The 22478-nt window shown below is 45.5% G+C and overlaps 1 protein-coding gene across 1 annotated transcript in view; it reads left to right on the plus strand.

The window, feature by feature from the left end:
• Window positions 1-22478, plus strand: part of LOC138303688 (centrosome-associated protein CEP250-like) — a 159234-nt gene that overhangs the window by 93544 nt on the left and 43212 nt on the right. Inside the window, exons 25-27 of the mRNA XM_069243015.1 lie at window positions 3067-3430; window positions 11559-11698; window positions 13835-13955. Coding sequence (XP_069099116.1) covers window positions 3067-3430; window positions 11559-11698; window positions 13835-13955 — 625 coding nt within the window. The remainder of the gene's footprint in view (window positions 1-3066; window positions 3431-11558; window positions 11699-13834; window positions 13956-22478) is intronic.

Here is a 22478-nt window from a genome sequence, read left to right on the forward strand (position 1 = left end):
GCTAAAAGTGAACACACGACATTGCATACAGTTTGTGTGCTATGTCCCCTCACATTGCATGCAATATATGTAAGTCATCCCTACAGCAGGCCTTACAGCCCTAAGGCAGGGTGCATTATATTACATGTGAGGACATCTGCTCCACATGCCCCTGCTATGTCGGAGGCACTCTTGTTCCCGGAAACATTTCAGATCATAGTTGCACAGCTCAGGTAAGTCAAAGAAATCCATTAAAAGGTATAAGATCAAAACATGCCTCTTTGTTATTGCACCACTCGCACCATTTGGAGTCGTGCAACCCCCCCGGTACCTCCATTCGGGACCTCTTTGGCATATTCATCCCCGATTCCAACCGTGCCACTTGGCCTCTGCCCGGGTCGGTCCTTCCTTGAGCCAACACCAGCACCCTGAGGCTTGACACCGATTATGGACCTGATAGTTTTACCAGACTCAGCTCAACCCCTATACACTGGCCCTTGACATTAGGCCCATTCTAACCCTGAAACCTACCACTACTATGATGACAACAATGGCGAATATTGGGGTGATGTTTGTGAGGAAAGTTACCTATTTGAATAAGTTCAGGATGCCAGTTTTCTGGACGTCTCACTAGACAATGGTTTATTCTCCCAAAACCAAGCAATGGTGACTGTAGACTCTACCTGCTTCGCACTGTGATCAGAAGTGGCAGATGTCCTTGACCTTACTGTTCCATGCAAGAAGTAAAAACAAATGTCTTAACCCAGGTTCTCAATCCAGCACAGACCAGCCAAGAAAGCTTTCTGTTTTTTAATAAGGCTTTCTTTGACGTGCTGGCGAGCACTAGGGCAAAACCAGCCTCTTGCCCTCCAGTAAATAGGCTAATGGTGAGATGTTACAGGCCTCACCCTGGAGACCACAACTTTCTGTTCCAGCGACCCACTCTAGAGAGCATCTTCCCAACCGCCTGAACTAGAATTTGTTCCCTACATCCTCATCTGACAGGGAGTCCAAAGTAATGAGCGCATTGCCAAACTAGTGTTCTCCAGAGGCACTCTTCCCCTATGGTCCGCTGCGGGAGAGGATGGCAGGCATCTTGCTGGTTGTCCTTAGTATACAAACTCTGCAGAGGCTATTTTTGGATGGCCAAGGCACAGGGAGGTACACAGTCCGCTCTGGACACAGCCAGCCGTCTAGTAGGGCGGTTGGGACCAGCATGGGGCTTCCGTGCTATGCCGGGGTTCCCTCCACTGGGCTTTCATTGGATGTGCAATACTCCCTCATGAACATGCCCTTTGATGGCTCTTAATATTTTGGAGTGAAGGCTTACTTGGCCCTGGAGAGACTTAAAGAGGGAAAGGCCACCGCAGTGGTGGGTCTGTGAGGGATCTGCGGTTAGATAGTCTGTACCAGAAAAGGTGTTACTGAAGAAAAGTAATTTGTTTTTCTGGCAGATACTCTATTTAACTGCTGATCCCTTATTGCTGTTCCACTTCCTCACTTTGTCGTATGGGCTCCTCCTAACTAAAGAAGGTCCCACTCTTGGAATCTGCACACTGGTTCTCGAAAGAAACCGATATGTGCCTTGGTCGGACTGATGTGATTCCTTTCATCGCTTTCGGAGTGGACGGCTGCATGTGGAGTCGCACGGTGCCACCTACTGGCATGCAAGAGCACTGCTGTTGAATTTTCTGGATCCATTCTGGTGCCTGGGGAAATTCATGTCAGGATTCTGTTTTCAGAGTATCCAGCAGAAAGAGCATTACCGAAGGGAAGTAGCTTGTGTGTTTGTATGGTTAGCTCCTTCCCACTTGTTTTATTGCCCTGGAAAAAGTGAAAGTGATTTAGGATGTTATCAAAATCCTATTAGGGACCTTTTTTGAGTGTGCAGGAATTTGGTGGGGGTAGAGCGAGCCAGCCAGAATGACTGATTATGAAAGGTATCCCCACACCAATTTCTGACATTTAGAAGTTCTGTCCCGAGAATGGTGAATAATTACAAGGACCCTACAATAGTATGTGCTTTTCTGTGTGTTTTCCCTCCATTTTGTGAGACACTGTGACAGGTGGAATGTGGCAGCCTGAAGGCTGGTGTGGTGTCAGATGAGTGGGGTCTCGAGGTGCTTGGCTTTGTGTCTATTGTTGCTTTTGTTGGATCCTTTGGGGATTGGTGACCTATCTCCTAGTGTATTTCTTCTGTGTCTTTTAAAAAACGCTCTGTAAATAAGGCACCTCTATGGTTTGAAGGAATAGGGATTGAATGGATACTGTTCAATGGCCTTTTGTTGAGTGTTTTGTGTCATCAGTCACTTGGAGAGTTAGACAGATTCTTCATCCTCCTTGGGCTGCCACCATGAGCAGATATTGGGTTTCTGTGCGAGGTTCGATCTGTTCCTTTACGAGCGTCATTGTTTCCACCCTGGTCTTGCAATTCTTTCCTGTGTGTCTCCTCAGACCACTCTCCTATGGTTTATTTCTTTGCTATTGATTAATTAAGTGTGGGATCTGTAGGTAGAAATGTATCAAAATAATAATTTACTTGACTTTTGTACATATGTTTCGGTGGATACTATGGTCTACCTGCAGATTCCTCACTGACCCACCTGCCGCCTAGATCTGAAGAGTCATCTGTATTTACTGCATTTGTGTGACCTTCGTCAGTCTCTTCTTTGCCTCTAAGAGTGTAGAAAAAAGGACAGGAACTGATGTCAGGGATCTGGGGTCACGCCACGTGCGGTTCGATGTTTCACCTGGGGAAGTACCAACATTGAGCTAGAGATGTGGTACCACCTGCTGGTACAATAGAGCTACCTCAACTGTTTCTGGGTCCAGTCTAGCACATGGTCAGATTCATCAGGTAAGGAGTAAGCAGGTATACAATATATCTGCACAAGACATTGTTAACAAAGGTACACAACTTCTTTTTCTGAAGATGAGAGAGAATATGTGGCACATTGTGCATATAAGCCCACGTTAATGATTCATCTGTTTATATGGTTTTACTTTCTCATATCAATTGTAATCTCAGTTCCTTGGTTAGTGACCCCTGGACTTGGATTGACCCCACTCTTCCTTTTTTTCTTCCAGGTATCATCCCTGAAAGCTCAGCTGCTGCGCAAGGTAGCCAAGTTTACTGCTCGTGAACGGGAGCTCTCCCATGAGCTAGAGGAGTCCCGTGCCAGAGAGCTCCACTTGCAGGAGGCCCTGCTGCGTGCAGAAGAGGAGCAGGACCGCCTAGGTGCCTCTCTCGGAACAACTGAGGAGCGCTTCGAGGCTCTGGAAGCTGAAAAGGCAAGGGTCTCCATGGAACTTCAGGAGGTGGAAGTGAAGCTGGAGAGGTTCCTCTCTGCTGTGAACAGGGCCATGGATTCTGGCAACTACTCCATGAGTTCCAGTCTGGAGGAGTCTGGGAACGGTACCTTGCTGCCAGCGTCCTCATCACATCCCAGGGGTAAGACGCCTCTTAGACACCTAGATCTCAAATACGAGTGGGCTGGATTCTTGTGCTTGATACAGTGTGGCCTGAATAATGTGACCACTCATTATTAATGGGTCCACATTTGCATGCAGTGTCCCCATTCCAGGGAGAGTTTGGCTTCCCTTAACTCTGAGCTCCTGGGAAATAGGAGGGGAAGCTTTGGGCTGACAGGGATTATTCTTCTGTGCCCCCTTCATACCATGGAATGGGGTCCGGCAGGGGCACAGATCAGCTCCGTTTGCACTCTGAGGTTCATGTGATTTAATCAGGTCAGGTGTTGTGCATCTGGGCTACCTAGGTGCAGTCGCACCAGCCTGATTATAATTTTTCATCCCACCCAGGAATACCTCTCAGCCCAATTTATAATCTGGATCAGTAGAAAATGAAGCCAGGCAAACTGATTAGGTGTGCTCATTTCATGTCGAGCCTATCTAGCATCATTAATCCTTTTTGGTCTCTGCCCTTCCTTTTTAGAATGCTGTCCCTTGGAGTGACTGCCTTTCCCATGAAGCAACATTTTCTGATGCTTCCTCTCACTGTCCCTTGTATCACTTAGCGTTGCATCCCTTTCCTCCAATCTGTATATGTTTAGATCCTTTGTGGATCCTCGTAGGAATGTAGTTTTAACCAGGTGCTGTTGTGGTTGGCAGTGTCTGTTGTCTACATTCTGTCTTACCAAGAGCCCTTCAAACTACACGATACTTTAGATGAGGACGCAGAACTGGGCACAGTACTGCAGAAGAGATGCTTAGGGATGGGCCCAATACTCCAGATATGGGTTCTGAATATGAACACAATACTACATTTGAAACTGCCACACCACCTATTACACAGTGCTCCAAATAAAACATCCATGCTGGCCATAATGCAATGATAAAGGTTCCAGAACTTGACACTTTGTTTGCAATCTCCACCATTAAAACAAGTTTTCCAGATCAGGGGGTTCCATAAAAATAAAAAAAAAGTGCTGAAGCCACTTTTTATTTTAACGCCATACACAACTCTGCCCAGGATCTGGTCAATCCAGCTGGAGCTTCGACTCACAGCAGAATAACACGGGACGGCTGTGCTCCAGTAAAGGGCAACCCAATAACCCCTTGAAAGTGTGGGTCTCAGTATATGCAACTACAGTAATACAACCAGGGAGATCATTCAACAAACATTATTTTCAAAACGGGGTTTTTTAACACAAAAGTAAGCATTCATAACAAAACTCAATCGTGTTTTGTTCTTATCGTGTATTGGACAAATTACATTTAAAAAATATATCCAGAGGCATGCATATGAGATACAGTGGTTTACTTCTTAAAATTACAACAACCATTTATATTGAGTAACCTGTTCATACACAATAGCTGGTGAACTGGTTATGTTTTGCAGCATACAGCACTCAGATGAACCCAAAGAAGTTCTTTAGAAAGAGTTCTCTGACCAAGGGTTAGATGAATGCTGGTCTACTCTTGTAGAACAGAATCCATTGTAGAGCTTATCAGATGTTAAGAAGTGGAAACATATCCACGGTTTGGTCTCACGGTTAATTAATAAGTGAGACCATTCTCAGGACTATGCTAAGATGATAACCCCTTGCAGTCTAGGTAAGAGACTATATAACTTTTTTCATGTACACCTCAAATATGAGAATTAAATGAGTGTGTAGCTGACAGAGCATACGTGAACAAACGTGATAAAAGTCATTCCAAGTGACTTAAGGTGCAGTGAAACCAAAACCGATGTGAGCGCATTCCACAATCTCATTAAAATCACAGCATAGCCATGGTAGCACTGTCCAAATAATTCCAGAGGTGTGGTCAGAGCATAGCCAGACAAATCTATAAATGCAAAGACGGGCCATTCAAAAGGGAAAACGTGTACATGTACAAATAAAGCCATGCTTACATGGTCCAATGATTACTTCAAGCCTGGAGTGGAGAAATCTAAAAGTCCACCTAAAAATATGCCATTGTTTAAATCTATAGCCCAGCAAGGGAAGTTACATAAAAAATACTCACAAGAATCACCCAACTAGAAAACCATCAAAAGACGCCAATCAGTGCTGTAAAAGGACAGCAACATAACCATCAATAATACATTCCAAATAAATATCAAAATTGAGAAGGCAAACAATGGTAAGAATGGGCTTACCTGTATTGTGATGGAAAATGAATAAATACTGGCTATTGCTCTTGGATCAGCGAAGGAGTGAGTGGATCCAAACAAGCAATAAATAAGTAGTGGCGGAGAATTGCATTGTGACCCAATCACAGACGTATACCATCTTTGATTATCTATGCTGTAGGATACTGGACTCCTCTTTGCAGATGTCCCCCCACTTTTTGCCCCATTTGAGCTACTGGATGCTGGTTTTCTCCTCTGACAGTGCTCCGAAGCCTGCTTACCAAGCTCCAGTGCCATTGTTCTTTCCCCTAAAAATAAAATAATCAATTGTAACCTTATTAGCAAGGACTTTAGCACCCCTGTAAGTCCCTGGTAAATGGTACCCCTCATACCTACTGATGGGTACTAAAAAGGGTCCCTATGGACTGCAGCATGTATTATGACACTCTAAGGGACCCACACTGAAACACATGCAGACTGCGTGAAATGGTACACACCACTTTGAAAACATGACATTGCGCACACACCCTTTGTGCAATGCCCAAATACACTGCATCTCTTACATTTGTCACCCCTAAAGCAGGCCTTAAGAGCCCTAAGGCAGAGGGTGCATTATGATATATGTGAGGGCATATTTGCATGAGCAGATATGCCCCTGTGATGTCTAGTTCTATTACTAGATATTGAAGTGAACAGGGAAGCCATCCTGGTCATTACAAGTGTTTGGTATCAAACACCTGATCTTAATAAACCCATATTGATGCCAGTATTGGATTTATTGTGACATGCACCCAGAGGGCACCTCGGTGGTGCCCCCCTGAAAACCTACTAGTCCTCTAGTGTGCTGCCTGACTGGTATCAACCATCCTGTCTCCACAGACAAGTGTCTATCCCCCCTGTACATGAGAGCCACTGCTCTGAGGTCAGGAAACAATGCCTGCTCTGTATGTGTTATCACCTCCTCCAGCAGGATGGCTAGTAAATCTGCATACCAAGGTGAAAGGCTTCAAAGCCTCGCTCGCTTTTGATATGCAATCCTGCCTTCTTCCAGGCCTGGATAATTTCATCCCCCACCCAGAGGCCCATTTGGCACCAGGACAGGCAGGAAATTAGCTATGCCGTAAGTGTCTTGCACCTACAGGCTAGTCACACCCCTAAGGTGGGCTGCCTGATGTGCTCCACGAAATAAGGGTTCCACCATCTTGTTTTTGATGGGATTAGGAACTTTGGGACAGGGTTATGCTCACTCCCCATAGGAAGTGGTCAAATAGGGGTCATATTGACCCATTGGGTACTCCTTTTCACTCCCCTTAACACCCCTAAATTCAGTATTTAGGTGGCTCCCTGACACCAGGAACTCACATTTGCCTGACTACAAGAAGGACAAAGAAGAGCTGAAGAAACAAGAACTGTGGACTAGCTGTGAACTTGGTATCACGCCTTACCTGCCTGCTCCTGTTCCGACAATTGCTGAAACCCGACTAATCCTGCCTAACAGGACTGCCAGCCCTTTGCCAACCAGCCAGCATCTCCCTTGAAATGGAGGAGCCACTTCCCTGTAGGCACTGACTGCAGTCTGGTTCACCAATCTGCTGGCCACCTGGTCCACCGATGCAGCAGCAACCCAAAAGGAGTGTCCAGGAGGTCAGCCCCCATCGATCCATCCAGTTTGTTAGACACGGATACACCCCGGAGGCTCCCCACACCAATACCTAGGGTACAGGAGCCTGTTGCAAGCACTAAGGCTTCTTTGTGTTGAGTACGAACACCATCGCCTCCAAAACTTACCTGCACGTCGAGGACTTCAGGAGAGGCCAGCTCCACACCAGAAGTCGTCTTGCTGTGTTTCTTTCCCCTCTTTTGCAGGTGCACTAAGAACTGGGAGAGCCTCAAACTCGCCGACCTGCTGGACTCCCCAGCCCGAGTCCATTGAAAACGGCAGTGTCTCTGGGAACTTGAGATCCTCAAGAGCCAAGCCCCTCTTTGCATTCTGCTGGACTGGTCTACCCTTTTTCTTACAAGTACTTTTCCCCGTTCACTTCAGCTTATAATGTCCGAAGCTACCACCACTGGAAGCACCTCTGCCCCAACACACCAGGGTAGGGAAACTCGAACTGTTGGTGCATTCTAGGACCTTGGCCATTACTTACCTTAAGTCCAGAAGAACAGTCCTGTAACTTGTTTGCAAGTGACCCTATGCAGCGTATGTTTCCCCCATAAGATAACATAACCATGTTCAAAGCTCATCCCTTAAATCTGACAGCTGAATTGTTTGTATTTTAAAATATCGCTCACTCAAAAAGTACTTATCTGATCCCAAAGATCTTGGTGTCTAATATGAAATCGGAATTGGTGTTGGATTTCCTTATTTGAGTGTGTGTCACTTATTGAATCTGTGTGTGCAACAGATGCCGGACGCTCCCCTTTGATAAGTCAAAGACTGCTCAACCGCACTACCACAAATAGAGCACCTTGGGACAGTTAAAGCACTAATGGGGTTACCTGGACTCTCTGCACAGTGTACCTCATTTTCGTTCACTATATAGAGAGCCAGCTTCCTACACACAAAGAAGCCACGTGTGGCCACCATATTTGGCCATTGAATCATCCCTATAAGAAGTGTTGGAATGAACCAACAATAAAAAAGAAACTAGTCATGGGTGTACTGAAACAGACATTATCAGAAACAGAAATTTCCATTTTGAAACTGGTGAAGGCATGCACAGTCAGAATATAAATTTATGAAGTTGGTGAGGCATCCTGAAGTGTGGTGTTTAGAACAGAACTTGAAAAGAAAAATTAACCAATAAATGCAAACATATGAAAATTACGTGCTGTGCACCTGCAGCATGGCCTGATCACAAAGTTAGTCATCATGGGTAATCGTAACATGTGCAGCAACCATTTTGGAACAGGTGAATGATCATATATTGTGCAGTGTTTGGTGCCTGTAATTGAGCAACAGATCTGGCAAAAGGCCAAATTGCTCCTGAGGAAAGATACAGTACATCAGTCGCAGCACATATTGCCTTAGCCTAGGACCCCATTGAATTACAATGGATGTCCAAAATTCATTGCATGTACAATTAACATGTATTAGATAAAAGTAACTAATGTGAGCAATAAAAGTTAACAAACAAGTTAGCAGAAGAGACTAGTGTGGGCAACAAAGGTCCACAGACAGGTTAGATGGTGAGCATGCATAAGAAATTAAAACATCTCACAAAATATCTTTGCAGCAACGTTTTCAAACCATTTGCACAGTTATTAAATGTTTCCAGGCATATTCCCACAAACCAATTGGAGGTTTAGTATGCAAGAAAAGGTCTATTAGACACAATCAAATAGAATTTTGCTTTCTGGTATACCCAAAGGAGAAAGGATGTCGATGGTGCGACTACTATATAGTAGGCCATTCGTAAGACCTGTATACAAGGGAATAACGAACAGGAATGTGATAATTATCTAATGAGCGCTAATACTAACCAGTCGACAGATACATTTAGGCCCTTAGAAACCATGTGTCAGATTTCCATATCCGCTGCTTCAGTGAGCTGCTGGTCTACACTGTTGTGACTAACTGATCCCTGGATGATTTGTACAACCAACTATTCCATATTTCCGGGATCATGTTTATGCTGAATGTAGTGGTCTTTTAGTGGGGCATGCAGCACTTGCCATCACATTTTGAGACTGACTCTGTACGACACGGAATTCTGCAACATCAGTCTCGAATTCCGCCTCCTCTGTCCCAGCCCCTTCCAGGAAACAGTTCTACTACCAACTTGTTGATCCACTGGGCTTCGGTGAAAGTTGTACATCCTCCCTTCCAAAGTCCTACTATGTCTTTTCTTCAGGGGGTTATTCATATTGTGAAAAGGGGGTGTGCCCTACGCATCCAGTGTACCACACCCATATAACCTCCTTCTTTCATTCAGACAGAGGAAATTGATTTTTTTTAAAGCAGCCCAGGTTCTTCAAAGAAAACTTGGCTTCTTTTTTTGAAAAATAAATTTCTCAATTTTTTACAACTTTGCCTGCTGTCCACGAAGTTGTCACTCTGATTCTCAAAGGGGAGGAGTCCAAAGGGGAAGCCCTTCCGCTTTGCGAAGCAGTTACCACCCCAACTTCGAGGTCGGGAGCTGATCAATGGTTTCAGACCGAAACTGTGGTCACAGACCATTGATACATACCTTACTGACTTGCAGTTTGGAAAGAACTTTAAACACGTCAGTTCTAATTGCAATTTGGGAAAAACTTTTCCAAATTGCAAAATGGGTCTATTACCTATAAAAATGTTTTTTTGCAATCCTAAACCATAGTTTTCCACTGAAAAAACCCATAGTACATCCCCCCTTAGTGTATTACATTACTTCAAGCCCAGGGAAGCTTGCTGGTGTATAGTTACTTCTTCCATAGCTTCACACTAGTCATTAAAAATCCTTCTTAACAAGGATTCCCCAGATGATGCCACATGTTACTTGCCAAGACTACTCTTCAGATCGTGATTTTATCGAAATATATTAGGCACACTTACCTTAGTTCCTGCCATAGATTTATTCTACATGTGACGCTGGAACAGATATGTGCGTTATTGTAATCTGAGGACATAGATCCTTTTAAACCGTGCCCGTATGACGTCTTCAGGTTTGTGCAAACTGTGGTGGCTATAGTTAAAGGCTACCTTCTGGCTCTTGCCTTTTAAATGCCTTCCTGACCCACTTTCCATGTTTTATATTGCCTCTAGTGGTGCATTTTCTTAAAGGTTTGCTTTTTCATGTTCCCTTCCACTCTGTCTTCATGGTATCTCCCTTGTAGCTGGCGTTTAATCTATATGTGAGATTTTTTCTACCAGCTCTCTTAGTAGCACTTGCTTCTGTCCACCAAGTCTGAGAATGTCGGGGCCTTTAATTTGTTCCCCCCTTCATAATTTTCTACATGAAAAAGTTGGTTCTTTGCACCCACCCATCCTTCTTACCCAGGGAGTCTTTGGACCATTCTGTCTCTTCTGACTTCCTTCCCTCTCCCATACCCAACCAAGGAGGAAGAGCTGCATAACCCAGAACCCAGGTGAGCAAAGTCCTACTACATTGACCACACTCAAAAGGACAGAGTGGGCGATCAGCTCTTTGTGGGCTCTGATGGAACAAAAAAGGGCGGCACCGCGAACAAATGCACCATTTCCAATCGGGTTATCCTCTTTTTAAACAATTTGCTATGCCCTGGCTGAGAGAGACCCACCAGAGCAATGGCTACTTCCACAGCTCATTCCAGAGGCCTCCCGGTGCCAATATCTGCCGGACAGCTGTTTGCTCATCCTGGCAGACTTTAGGCAAGCCCTGTTGCTTCACAGCTCAGGAACCATGTGATTGCTACTTTGCCCGAACTTTGTTGCATGAGGTTCTAGATTTATCAGCACTACTTTGAGACACATTGAAGAAAAAATTGCTTACTTTCCATAATTATATTCCTGGTGGATTCATAATAATCCTGCTGATTGCTCACTGCCCACTCTCCTCCTTGATGAGATAGTGCTGTGACTAATAAGATCTAGCTATGCAGATGCATTATGTGCTGTACTGTACCTATCTGGGCTCTCATGGATTCTCTCTGCACCACTAGTTAAGGAGCAGAAAAAAATATTCTGTAGTTGACTGCACACCAGTTGGCACCTAATATACTCTGGTGATACAATTTCTGGAAACACAGTAATTCGAGGAGTCACATCACGCCACCTGACATCCCTGGAGAATCATTACTGGGAAAACAGTTTCCCAGACCACTCTTAAGCTTCAAAGAAGTATTCATAAGGTAAAGAGTCAGTGAGAAAATCATGTGTCCACCTGAAATATAGTTACTGAAGATACGTTTTACTTCTTCGTTGGTGTGGGGGACCATCGTTGTCACTTGTGGCAGATGTGTATAATTTGCTGCTGTAAATTGTCAAGTACCAGACAAAGTCAAATAGACTATTTTTACTTTACAGAAGTGGAAAGCAGCTGGACCTCTGCTGGTGCTGCTGTTATGTCCCCTGCTGGTGGAGCACTAGAGGGCATGAGTCCTGAAAGATTGGTGTTTGCCATTAGGCACATTCAGAAAGACCTCTCCCAAACTCACAGAGACAAAGTAAGTATAAAGTTCTGTCTCAAATCTGATGAATACATCTTCCACAAATTGCTTACCTTCTTGGCTTCAGACCGGTCCAGAAAAGTTTTTGCCCATCAATAACTCTCCATCGCAGCCTAGTGGTCCCTTGCAGTCTCAACTGCGACTTCAGTATAACACCACCATCTCCTGCCTTTGGACTAAGCAACACATAATAGAGTTCAGTAGTTGTGCTGGCATCAGTTTCTTTCTTTTATGCTCCTTCGATGCAGATTCTGAGCACTCTTTTATAGTCTCAATGGCAAACGTTCTCATCATGTTGACTACAACTAGGTCACTTTACTCCTCAAAGAGTCAGGGTCCAAACCCCTCAAAGACACTGCAAGAAAATGTCTCTTTTAGACCAACATCATAGCTGCATGTAGTTCCTGGACACAAAGCATGACTGCTGCCTTTAATTTGTGTGCCTTGAAGGCCATCAGGGAGTGGGAGGCCAAATTGCTTTTAGATCAGGGCTATTGGGAAACACCTCCTTCACCCATAGATAAATCACTTTTCAAGAACTTTTTCTCCTATTAGATTATCTCATAAACACCAAAAGTGCAGGAAAGTTCCTGCTGTTGGGTCTGTTTAGAGTCTTAACACCATTCTCTGAGCCTAGACCCTATCTGTCCTGGACGAAATTTAAATATATCCCCGAAGATTCTGAGTCCATTGGTCAACCATGCGCGGATTGCTACCTCTAGCTCTCTGTAGTGGAACTGTTCAGGATAGCTTATGTACCTTTTGGGCCCTTGTGCAGGCTTGGTGATTCCATCAGCTGTGACACTATACCTGCATAGGCTCTCACCTTGGTGCCTAAGACGTCATCAGAGCCTGTCAAGATGCTGTCACTATCTGGTTGAAGGTTCGTTCCTTCTGCATCACACAGACATCAATCATGGAGCTTACTACAATGCAGTTCTCAAACGAGAAAAAGAGAGAATATTAAGGTGACTTAATAATGTTCCCCTGATAAAGCACCTGCCTTGTGCTAAGAGATTCACCCAGATGGACGAGTTGTTCTCACTCGGACTCCAGTGCCCTCACAATATCTGATGAGGACTAGGACTGCGCAGAGGATGATGATGATGTGGAGAATAATAACCTTCTTTTCCCTATGTTGCTGATGCTAGCTTATAGCAAGAAAAGCAACTAAAGTCTAGGGGCTGACATTGCCTTCTGTGGAAGTGTTGGTGTGTGTGCTGGTGGGGTTGAGAGAGCTGAGGTTGGAGATTGTGGGTTGGGGTTTGTAGTTGTAGATGATGGCGATCTTGCTGTGGAAGTAGTCTCAGAGGGTGGGGCAAAGTTCCTGGGAAGGGTGGATGGTGTTCTCTTTGTCTGCTGTTTTCTGTGGCTACTGGGTTGGAGTATTCTTTGACTATTCTGAATAGTTCTTTGGTGCGGTTGGCTGCTGTTTAAATGCAGGCATCGATGGCCGCTCTCTTGGCTTCCTTAATTTTCCGATGGTATCAGCAATTGTTCACTCTCCACGTCTAAGTGCAAAGAAATGGGAAAAGATAAGAAACTGACGTCTGCACCCAGGGATGGTGGCTCTGTCACAGGGCGGTATGGAATCGGCGTAGAACGGCACTGCACCACCTGGTAGCCCGTGAGAGTACTGCTGTAAAAACATTTGTCATGTTCTTAGGCGGTATTGTGGCTGAAACTTCATAGAGCCATGTGGCGTTTTGGAGGGACTTTGCTGGTTAAAACCTTGTCTAGACCAGTCTGAAGCGTGAAATGATAACTCTTGAGTTAGGAATGTGCATAAAAGTTTGTATTCACCAGCAATATTGTTCCCAAAAGTAAGTAACTTTTTCTTTTATACTTAGGGTGTAGTTCTGAGCCATGTAGTGCAGCACTTTGGGTGACCCTTCCACTCCTATAGTGACATGGGGATTTTATTTCTGTTCAATCAGTTTCTCCACTCTTACTTCACTCCTCCCAGAACACAGACATATAAATGAAAAAGTGCCACACTAGTACCCTCCTTAAGAGAGAGCTTAGCTTTGTGCTCCCTTTCCCAGTCTGTCAACACCAGGGTGTCCCAGCCCTGAAGAAACATCATCTGCCTGGGATAAGAAGATTGTTTTTTCTTGTATCTCCTTTCTTCAGGACTATCTCCGGAATGAAGTGCAGAAGATCCATCAGCAGATGAATGAGACAGAGGGTGAGCGTGACAGGCTGACTACAAGAGTACAGGAGCTGCAGCGATGTCTCGACCAGGGCCAGGAAGGTAAGGTTGAGAAGTAAATATAATGACAGAGGGTGGTAGCTAAATGATGGGGGGTGACATTTTGTTTGCATTTTGTCAGTACTACTGTTTTTTTTATATTTTCGTCAGCCTACACGATATTTTCCAGAAGTTCCTCTACATCCCTACTCAACTCTTACTTCTCACACTCTCTCTCCATAAAGCTTTCTTATCAATCTCCTTTCTCATAAACCCAGAGAAACCCTGCACCCTGTTTTCTCTTAAATGCCTGGATTTCAAGTACCTCTTCGTGTTATGAGACCGCACACAAAAAACAGCCTGAAAAAGTACAAGTCTCTCTTCCCCTCTGCTAACTCCTGTTATAGCAGCTAACCAAGGCCTTCATATTTCAGTGCGGACAGACAATCATTATCACAGTAAAAAGGTTTCTAAAATCCTCATTGCTCCTTGATGGGACAGTGGGTGCTGCCCATGGGAAATACGTGTTGAAATTATTATATAATACGGTTGTATACCGTGTTGCTATGACCTAGGATTTAGCCAACCACTGCTTTATGTAAAACAGTGGTGCATACAAAACTGACTGTTTGAAAATCTTGTTTGCGGGAACTGGCAATGGCTTTCTGAGTGTCTTGCTTTGTTAGACCTACCTCATTGTTGCAAATGTGAGCTGTGCAGTTGGTTTGCGCAGCGGGCAGGGAGGTGTTGGATCCTCATGAGTGCTTCAGTTTGTGTTGCGTCTGGTGGTGCGACACATTACAGGTGCAGAGTACAGCTGTCTAAGAGTTTTGTTGACCTTGATGACCTGCAGGGAAGGCAGCGTGTTCTGTGTGCTTCTCGCCGTCATGTTAAGGAGGCTGTTTCTCTGATACAGCTCATATCAGGCCACAGAGCTTCACATTGGTGAACGGACACCACACCAGGTGCCACTGACAGGGTGAGATACCAGCCTTAGTCTGTGGACTCACAATGGTGGCGTCCCACACCATGAATGACCTTTCTTGGGGTCACGTGCTCCTGCATTCCTGCGATGTGTAGGGTCTCATAGCCTTGACAGGTCATCTCGCAGGTTGCCCCTCTCCAAATAACCTCATGCCTGCAGTACTTTGTTGAGGGGACTGCTCGGATTTTCAGCTTCTTGTCAGGCTCGAACCTACAGTATTTTCTCCTTTCAAGGACTGACTTTGTAGTACTAAATTCCTCTTTGCAGTTAGTGCACTCAGGATTTCAAGTTCTAGCGGTGAAAAACAGGTTTTCTGCACGAAAGGGAGTCTGTGCTCGGGGGCGTGTCCAAGATGGCGACCGTGTCGGACGTATAAACCGCAGCTCCGACCCAGCCTATAATTAGGATCCTGTAAAAAGATATCCTGATCCGCTACGGGGGTGAAAACCATCCCCCCCCAGTTGCGGAACCAGCGCAGCGGAGGCGGTGATGCGCACAGACCCGAGGGAGCTGCCCAAGACGCTTAACTCGCGCCGGGTCCGAAAGACGCTCGCGGCACCCTCCTCCGTCGCGTGATCGCGATGTGAAGCACCCGAGCACTGCTGATCTGAAAAATTGAGGCGGCCGGAGCCGCGCTAGCTATGGATTGCGGAGCTCCCAAGAAGCAGTAAGCGCGGGATTCTGTAAAAAGACGTCCTGATCCGCTACGGGGGTGAAAACCATCCCCCCCAGTTGCGGAACCAGCAGAGCGGAGGCGGCAACGCGCACAGACCCGAGGTAGCTGCCCAGGATGCCAAACTCGCGTCAGGCCCGTGGGGCGTTCGCGGCGCCCTCCTCTGTCACGTGATCGCGCTGTGAAGCACCCGAGCGCTTCTGATCTGAAAAATTGAGGCGGCCGGAGCCGCGCTAGCTTTGGATTGTGGAGCTCCCAAGAGGCGGTAAGTGTGAGCCTCGGGGACTCCTGCCCCGGCATACGCCCGATCGGAGGATATTGGGTGGGCTGAACAGCACGCTCCGAAGGCCTCCTGTATCCCTCTAGAGGACAGGTAGGCCCCTGGCTGGCAGAATTAATGGCTGGAAAACCGTCGGATACCCAGTAGGCAGATTGACGAAGAGCCGATGCCACAACAACGCAGAAATAAACTGCAGCAGGAACAGTCCTTGGTAGCGCCGGCCGGCGAGTGCGTAGTGTAGGGAAAAAGGGAGGCCGCCTGGCGTCCACAGACAATGTGGCGTAGTTTAACTCCTATACATCGCAAGAGACACGCCACCGACGCCGCAGCACTTAGCCTCTGAGACAAAATGAAACAACACAACGCTGAATTTAGAGTTCAGCAATAACTTTAAACGTGAGCCATCTGGTGGGAAAACCAAAGACCCCGCGTGTGCCCCCTGAAACCATGGACCCAACCAAACCGCCTCTATCATCCGGGGCCACAGACACATACCAAACCCTTCAGAAAATGGAAGAGACATTGCAAACGCACTCAACACAATTTGAAAAAGTGCTGCAAGCCATACTGGATACTAAAACAACTCTGGAAGCGAAGATTGGCTCAATTACAGAAGATGTTAACCTGCTTCGTGCAGACCAGCAGGTGCTGGCAGAAAAGGTCGCTGAGCTTGAAAAAGACACGTCACACCTTACACCATCTATGTTAGAAGTTAAATCCCAATTAAGCGCCATAACAGCAGAAGTTGAGACACTTAAACGAAGAGCCGAAGAAGCCGAAGGCAGATCGCGCCGAAATAACATCCGGTTCGTGGGATTTCCGGAGCGCACCGAGGGCCCAAATACAGAACTCTTTATCGAAAAATGGCTGACTGAAACGGTGTTGAAAAATAACGTTCCAAAGTTCTTTTCAATAGAACGCGCCCACAGGATACCGGGCAGACCCCCACCACCGGGTGCCTATCCACGTCCCCTCATAGCAAAATTACTGAACTACCGTGACAGAGACCTTATACTACAACTATTCCGAAAATTTAACCCAATACACTTTGAGAACACGCAAATAACCGCCTGTCCGGACTTCACAGGGGAGGTACAAAAAAAACGAAACTCATTCTACCGGATCAAAGAGCGTCTCAGAGAGCACAATATTAAGTACTCCTTGCTGTTCCCCGCTAAACTCCGAATACAAGACAACACTCGTACTCTATTTTTCACTACTCCTGAAGACGCATGGACATGGCTTCATGCAAAAGGACTAGCTGACCCACCACCCCCTAATGACAAAAGCCTACCCCCGAGAAATAAACGTAAACCTCGCAGTAAACAAGGCAATAAACCTTCCCCTGAACAATCACAAGTTGAAAGATCGCTACTGCTACAGTCTGCGCAGCGTTTTGCCAATGTATCACCGACATCTTTCTCTGAGCAATCAGAAGCAGAACCTGAACTAGAGTTAAACTCCGACTCAACGGAAACTGACCGGGGCCCACACCTCACTCCACGAACAGCAGATGACATTTGTTAAATACTTGTTCCCATATATAGGATGCCATTCCATCTGCTGTTCCTAATTAGACACTGTCGTCGTTTGTAATTGCATAAACACTTTCCTTGTCTCGTGTGCCCGGCCCACCACCGCTCAGTCCTGGCAATGACACCAATATACGCAAAATAGGCCGGATCTAAATCACTCAACCACCCGTAGCCATGGAACACCCTCCGCACCATATGGACTGTTACCCCAAGATGACAAGTTTTATTACCCCCTTGTTTTTATCACATCTGCTACTGTCGTTAGGTATAGTGGATCTTGTAGCTGTAGTTGAATGGAAAGTTTTATTGTTATGTGTATTGACATGTACTAATTATAGAGCGTCACACCACAATGTAAACCTTAAAAGTAGGTCACACATTTCAATAGCTAAGAGGCTAGTTGATGGGTATAGATATCAAATAACAAAGAAAATTGGGCTTGAACAACCTCGAGTGGTATCCCCTCAGAATATCTTACTCAAATCCCATGGCATCTCAAAATAAGCACTATGCTACACAATACAAAACCTTAACATAGAATGTAAAGGGCATGGCTTCCGCAAGTAAAAGACAACCGATTTATACATATCTTAGGAGGCACCAGATACACATAGCCATGTTGCAAGAGACCCACTTAGATAAATCCTCGTTGGCATCAACTAAAACAAAGTGGAAAGGACAATTATATGGGACCACCTTTTCGTCATATGCCAGAGGAACTGGAATCTGGATAGCCCCCGGGGTCCCATATACTGTGTCCCGCAAACAGTGCGACCCAAACGGGCGGTACGTAGTTCTAGAAGGCACTTTAGACGGCATCCCACTAGCCCTGATAACTTTATACACTCCTAATACTAATCAACGTGACTTTTTAGGGACACTAGGCAGTAGCATGCTCAGTGACCCCGCAATAGATGCCATATGGGGCGGAGACTTCAACTGTGTTCTGGATATCCTGAAAGACCGCTCTATCCCCCCACTGGAAAGCGCCACGGCAAAACGAGCATCGCTTGATCTGATAGAATGGGCTGCTAACAACAGGCTAACTGAAATATGGAGAACTTCCCATCCCACATCACGCGAGTACTCGTTCTATTCACCAGTACACAAACTCTACACTAGGCTAGATATGTTCTTCGCTACGTCTAACATAATCCCAAAGGTAACTACATCTGGCTACCTAGCCCGCACTATATCAGACCATAATCCACACTACTCCATGTTGCTATGGGGCTATATTCATGCCCGCATTCCAACGTGGCGTCTACAGCCAGACGCCTTGACTGACCTCCCCTTTAACACAGAATTGGCCACATGCCTGTCGACCTATTTCTCTCTAGATAAAAATACAACATCAACCCGAGCTACTGAATGGGATGCCCATAAAGTAGTAGTTAGAGGGCATTGCCTGGCAGCATCCGTGGGCATTAAGAAAATGCTGTCCTCAGAATTATTAAAATTGGAAGCCAAAATACATAGGGCGGAGATTGAAGTCTCAACAAATAATACACCGCCAGAAACACTTATATCACTGAAAGCAAAATACAGAGAAACGGACAATAGTCTTGGTAGACATGACTATAGACATTTTAAAACGAGACAACATGCTGAGGGGGACAGATCGGGCAAACTACTGGCGTGGTTGGTGCGTCAATCACCGCAATCGTCGCCGATAGGAGCTATCAAACTACAAACAGGAATAGAGGTCAACACTCAAGCTGACATCAACAAGGCCTTCTATACGTATTATCACACGTTTTACCAATCTTCTATCCCTCCCACAGAACAGCAACTAGCCGAATTCCTAACTCAGATTCCCCAAAACTCGAGCATCGTCAACAACGCTGATATCCTAGACGGCCCCATCACTATTGAAGAGCTTCGCTTGGCCCTCTCTCAGATGGCACGAGGCAAGACCCCTGGCACAGATGGTTTACCACCAGAATATTATAACTCGCAAAGCACTCACCTGTTACAACCCCTGTTAGAGGTGTTTAATGAAGCGCGTAATAGAAAACAATTGCCAGACTCCATGAGGGAAGCATTAATAGTGGTTCTACCAAAACCGGGGCGGGATCCTTTGGACGTTAGATCATATAGACCACTCTCTTTTTTGAACACTGATTGCAAACTTCTGGGAAAAATCCTAGCAAATAGATTGCTCCCCCATCTACCAAGCTTGATACACCCCGACCAGTCTGGATTTATCCCGGGAAGAAACACTTTTATTAATATAAGGCGCCTAATTCGTATCATGCACAACACCACTGACCCAGAGAGTGTGACTGTGTCACTAGATATCGAGAAGGCGTTTGACACGCTGGGCTGGGAATATCTATTTAGCACCCTCAAGACGTTTGGATTCCGGAGTGGCTTCATCAATTGGATTACCACACTATACTCGAAACCAACAGCCCGAGTTAAAACCGGCCAGGTAGTGTCGGAAGCCTTTCCTGTGAACAGAGGAACCAGACAAGGCTGCCCGCTTTCACCATTGCTATTCGCAATAGCTATGGAACCACTTGCAATTAAGTTCAGGAGATACACGCATAAATGGGGCATAAGGGAGTTCGATACATATCATATCATTTCCCTGTATGCAGATGACGCCCTGGTATATTTACGCAACCACTCTGACTCCCTGCCCAAGATAATGCATATACTAGATAGGTTCGCTCTTGTATCTGGCTTACGGGTGAACTGGTCTAAATCCTGTATCTTTCCCCTCACTTGTTTGCCCCCCGAACAACAAGCACCTCCCCCCATGCACCAATTACCATGGTCGTACTAAACCTTCAAGTATTTGGGTGTCCAAGTGTATCATTCTATGGCAGACCTAAGAGAAGGTAACCTAGATAGGCTGCTTCGCTCCACCCGAGGCTCCTTGGCATTTTGGAGTTCCTTGCCCCTATCGCCCATGGGCCGGATAGCAATAGTCAAGATGCTAATATTACCGAGATTCTTATATTATTTCTCAGCACTCCCGTTGGCCTTACCACGCTCGTTTTTCCACAAAGTACATTCCCTACTAACTGACTTACTCTGGGGCAGAGACAGACGCAGAGTAGCCCTAAACACCAAGCAATACCCACAAGAGGAAGGTGGCTTGGGTATGCCGAACCTTGAGCTATATTATGCAGCAGCCCAACTTCAATGGGTCACTAAATGGCTCAACGAGCCGTCCAATACAGAGGTTACAGCAATAATGGATTACATAACCCCTACACAGATATTGACATGGTTATTAACAGGTCTCCCACACCTACGACACAATACTCCCCTGCTTAGCTCGGCCAGACATTGCTGGAAGAGATATGTACAAGGCAAAATGCTACCCCTCCCCTATTCACCCTTAATCCCGGTACCACAGCTACCGGGCTTCCATGCCTTATCCTCTCATCATGACGTACGAATGGTTAATACCCTGAACACAGGAGACCTATATAATGAATCCAGAGCAATCAAGTTTGCAGATCTGACGGCTGCGGGGATAATGCAGCCGCGAGCCTTTCTGACATTCAATGCCATCAATAATCTCCTACGCAACATATGGGGCTGCGGTCAAAATGAACCAAACTAAACCCTTCTACTTTCTGCAATACTTTCTATGGGAGAGGCAAAACACACTGTTACTAAATTATACAAAATCCTCCTATCAAGAAGCTGTAAAGCTCTAACCCAGGTCAAAATTCGTTGGGATTCCGCTCTTCCTACACCAATAGCACAAAAATCCTGGGACACAGCACTCACTTCGATCAAGTCCGTATCTCGCAACTTTAGACTAAGATACACGCAATTTAATTATGTGCATCAGGCTTATCTCGCCCCAGCTCATATTCATAAAATATACCCAGGAGCTAACTCCATATGTCCAAGATGCGCTGCCCCCGCAGCAACCTTCTACCATATGGTCTGGGAATGCCACACGATCAACACTGGCTGGAACCAAATCGTCACTACAACTATAGACCTATCAGGCCAACCGCTTAACCAGACTCCAGAATCCTGTCTACTTAATATACGATACCGCACAAAAAAAGATAAACATGTCCACAAGTTTGTAGATTTAGCATTCGTGACATACAAACGCCTGATAGCTACACATTGGAAGGCCCCAAATGCTCCTCCCCATTCCCTCTGGCTACGAGACCTGCATGATTACACATTGGCGGAATCTCAAACTCTGAGGCATAAAGGTCAGACACGAGGTGGGGTTGAAAATTGGGATCTCTTTGTAGTTAGAATTGAATCTAGGGATGACAAATATCCACCATGAGTTATACCCTTCAATAATCTTAACATACGCTATCCCTAAATCTATACACATTAACTGAATCTGCCAAGAATAGATCCAAACTATTGCATCACTAGGCCTAGCCCACACCACATTTACCCATCGACCGCCCCATGACACAGCTATCCCCCTATACCAAAGAGCACACACAGAAATGTAGCCCTCGGAGCCTGTACAGCTACACGCTCCCACTATCATAATGGACGCCAAAGTATATACCTAAGAATATTAATCATCATGTCACATGTTACTAGTTATAGAATGTTTATGGAAAGCCAGTACACTGAAATAGAACTATGCTGTGCAATGTAAGGTACAAACATTAGAAGTTAGGTGACTTTTCACCAAAATGTATGTAGTGTACTGATATTTCCAGACCTTGTTTTATATTAAGTTTAATAAACAGATTTTTTTTAAAAAGGGAGTCTGTGCTCAGCAGCAGAGACATTCCCCATTATCTTAGCGATTTAGTCCTCGGCTCTTAAATGAAGAAAGGAATAAAAGCTGTCTCTCCTTCAAGCCTTTCTATATATGGGTGTACTGACTTCTTCATGTCAAAAGGGGAATGATTAATATATGGGAGAGGCTTGTTTATATCCAGTTCTGGGAACAGTTGGCATTTCAGTGGTCTAATCAAATTAAAGTTCACCCCAAATGTATTTTGGGAGACTAGTCTTTGGAAAGTGCTTTTCTCCCTTAGGTTGTTACACCTCCATGACAACTAATTGAGGATGAACTTGTCACTCTGATTCTTACGTATTACATAAACATAGTTCCTACATCCAGCACAAACCCCAGGATTTAGTGGTACTACATCCG

The sequence above is a fragment of the Pleurodeles waltl genome, chromosome 7, assembly GCF_031143425.1.
Source record: "Pleurodeles waltl isolate 20211129_DDA chromosome 7, aPleWal1.hap1.20221129, whole genome shotgun sequence".
Lineage (NCBI taxonomy): Eukaryota > Metazoa > Chordata > Amphibia > Caudata > Salamandridae > Pleurodeles > Pleurodeles waltl.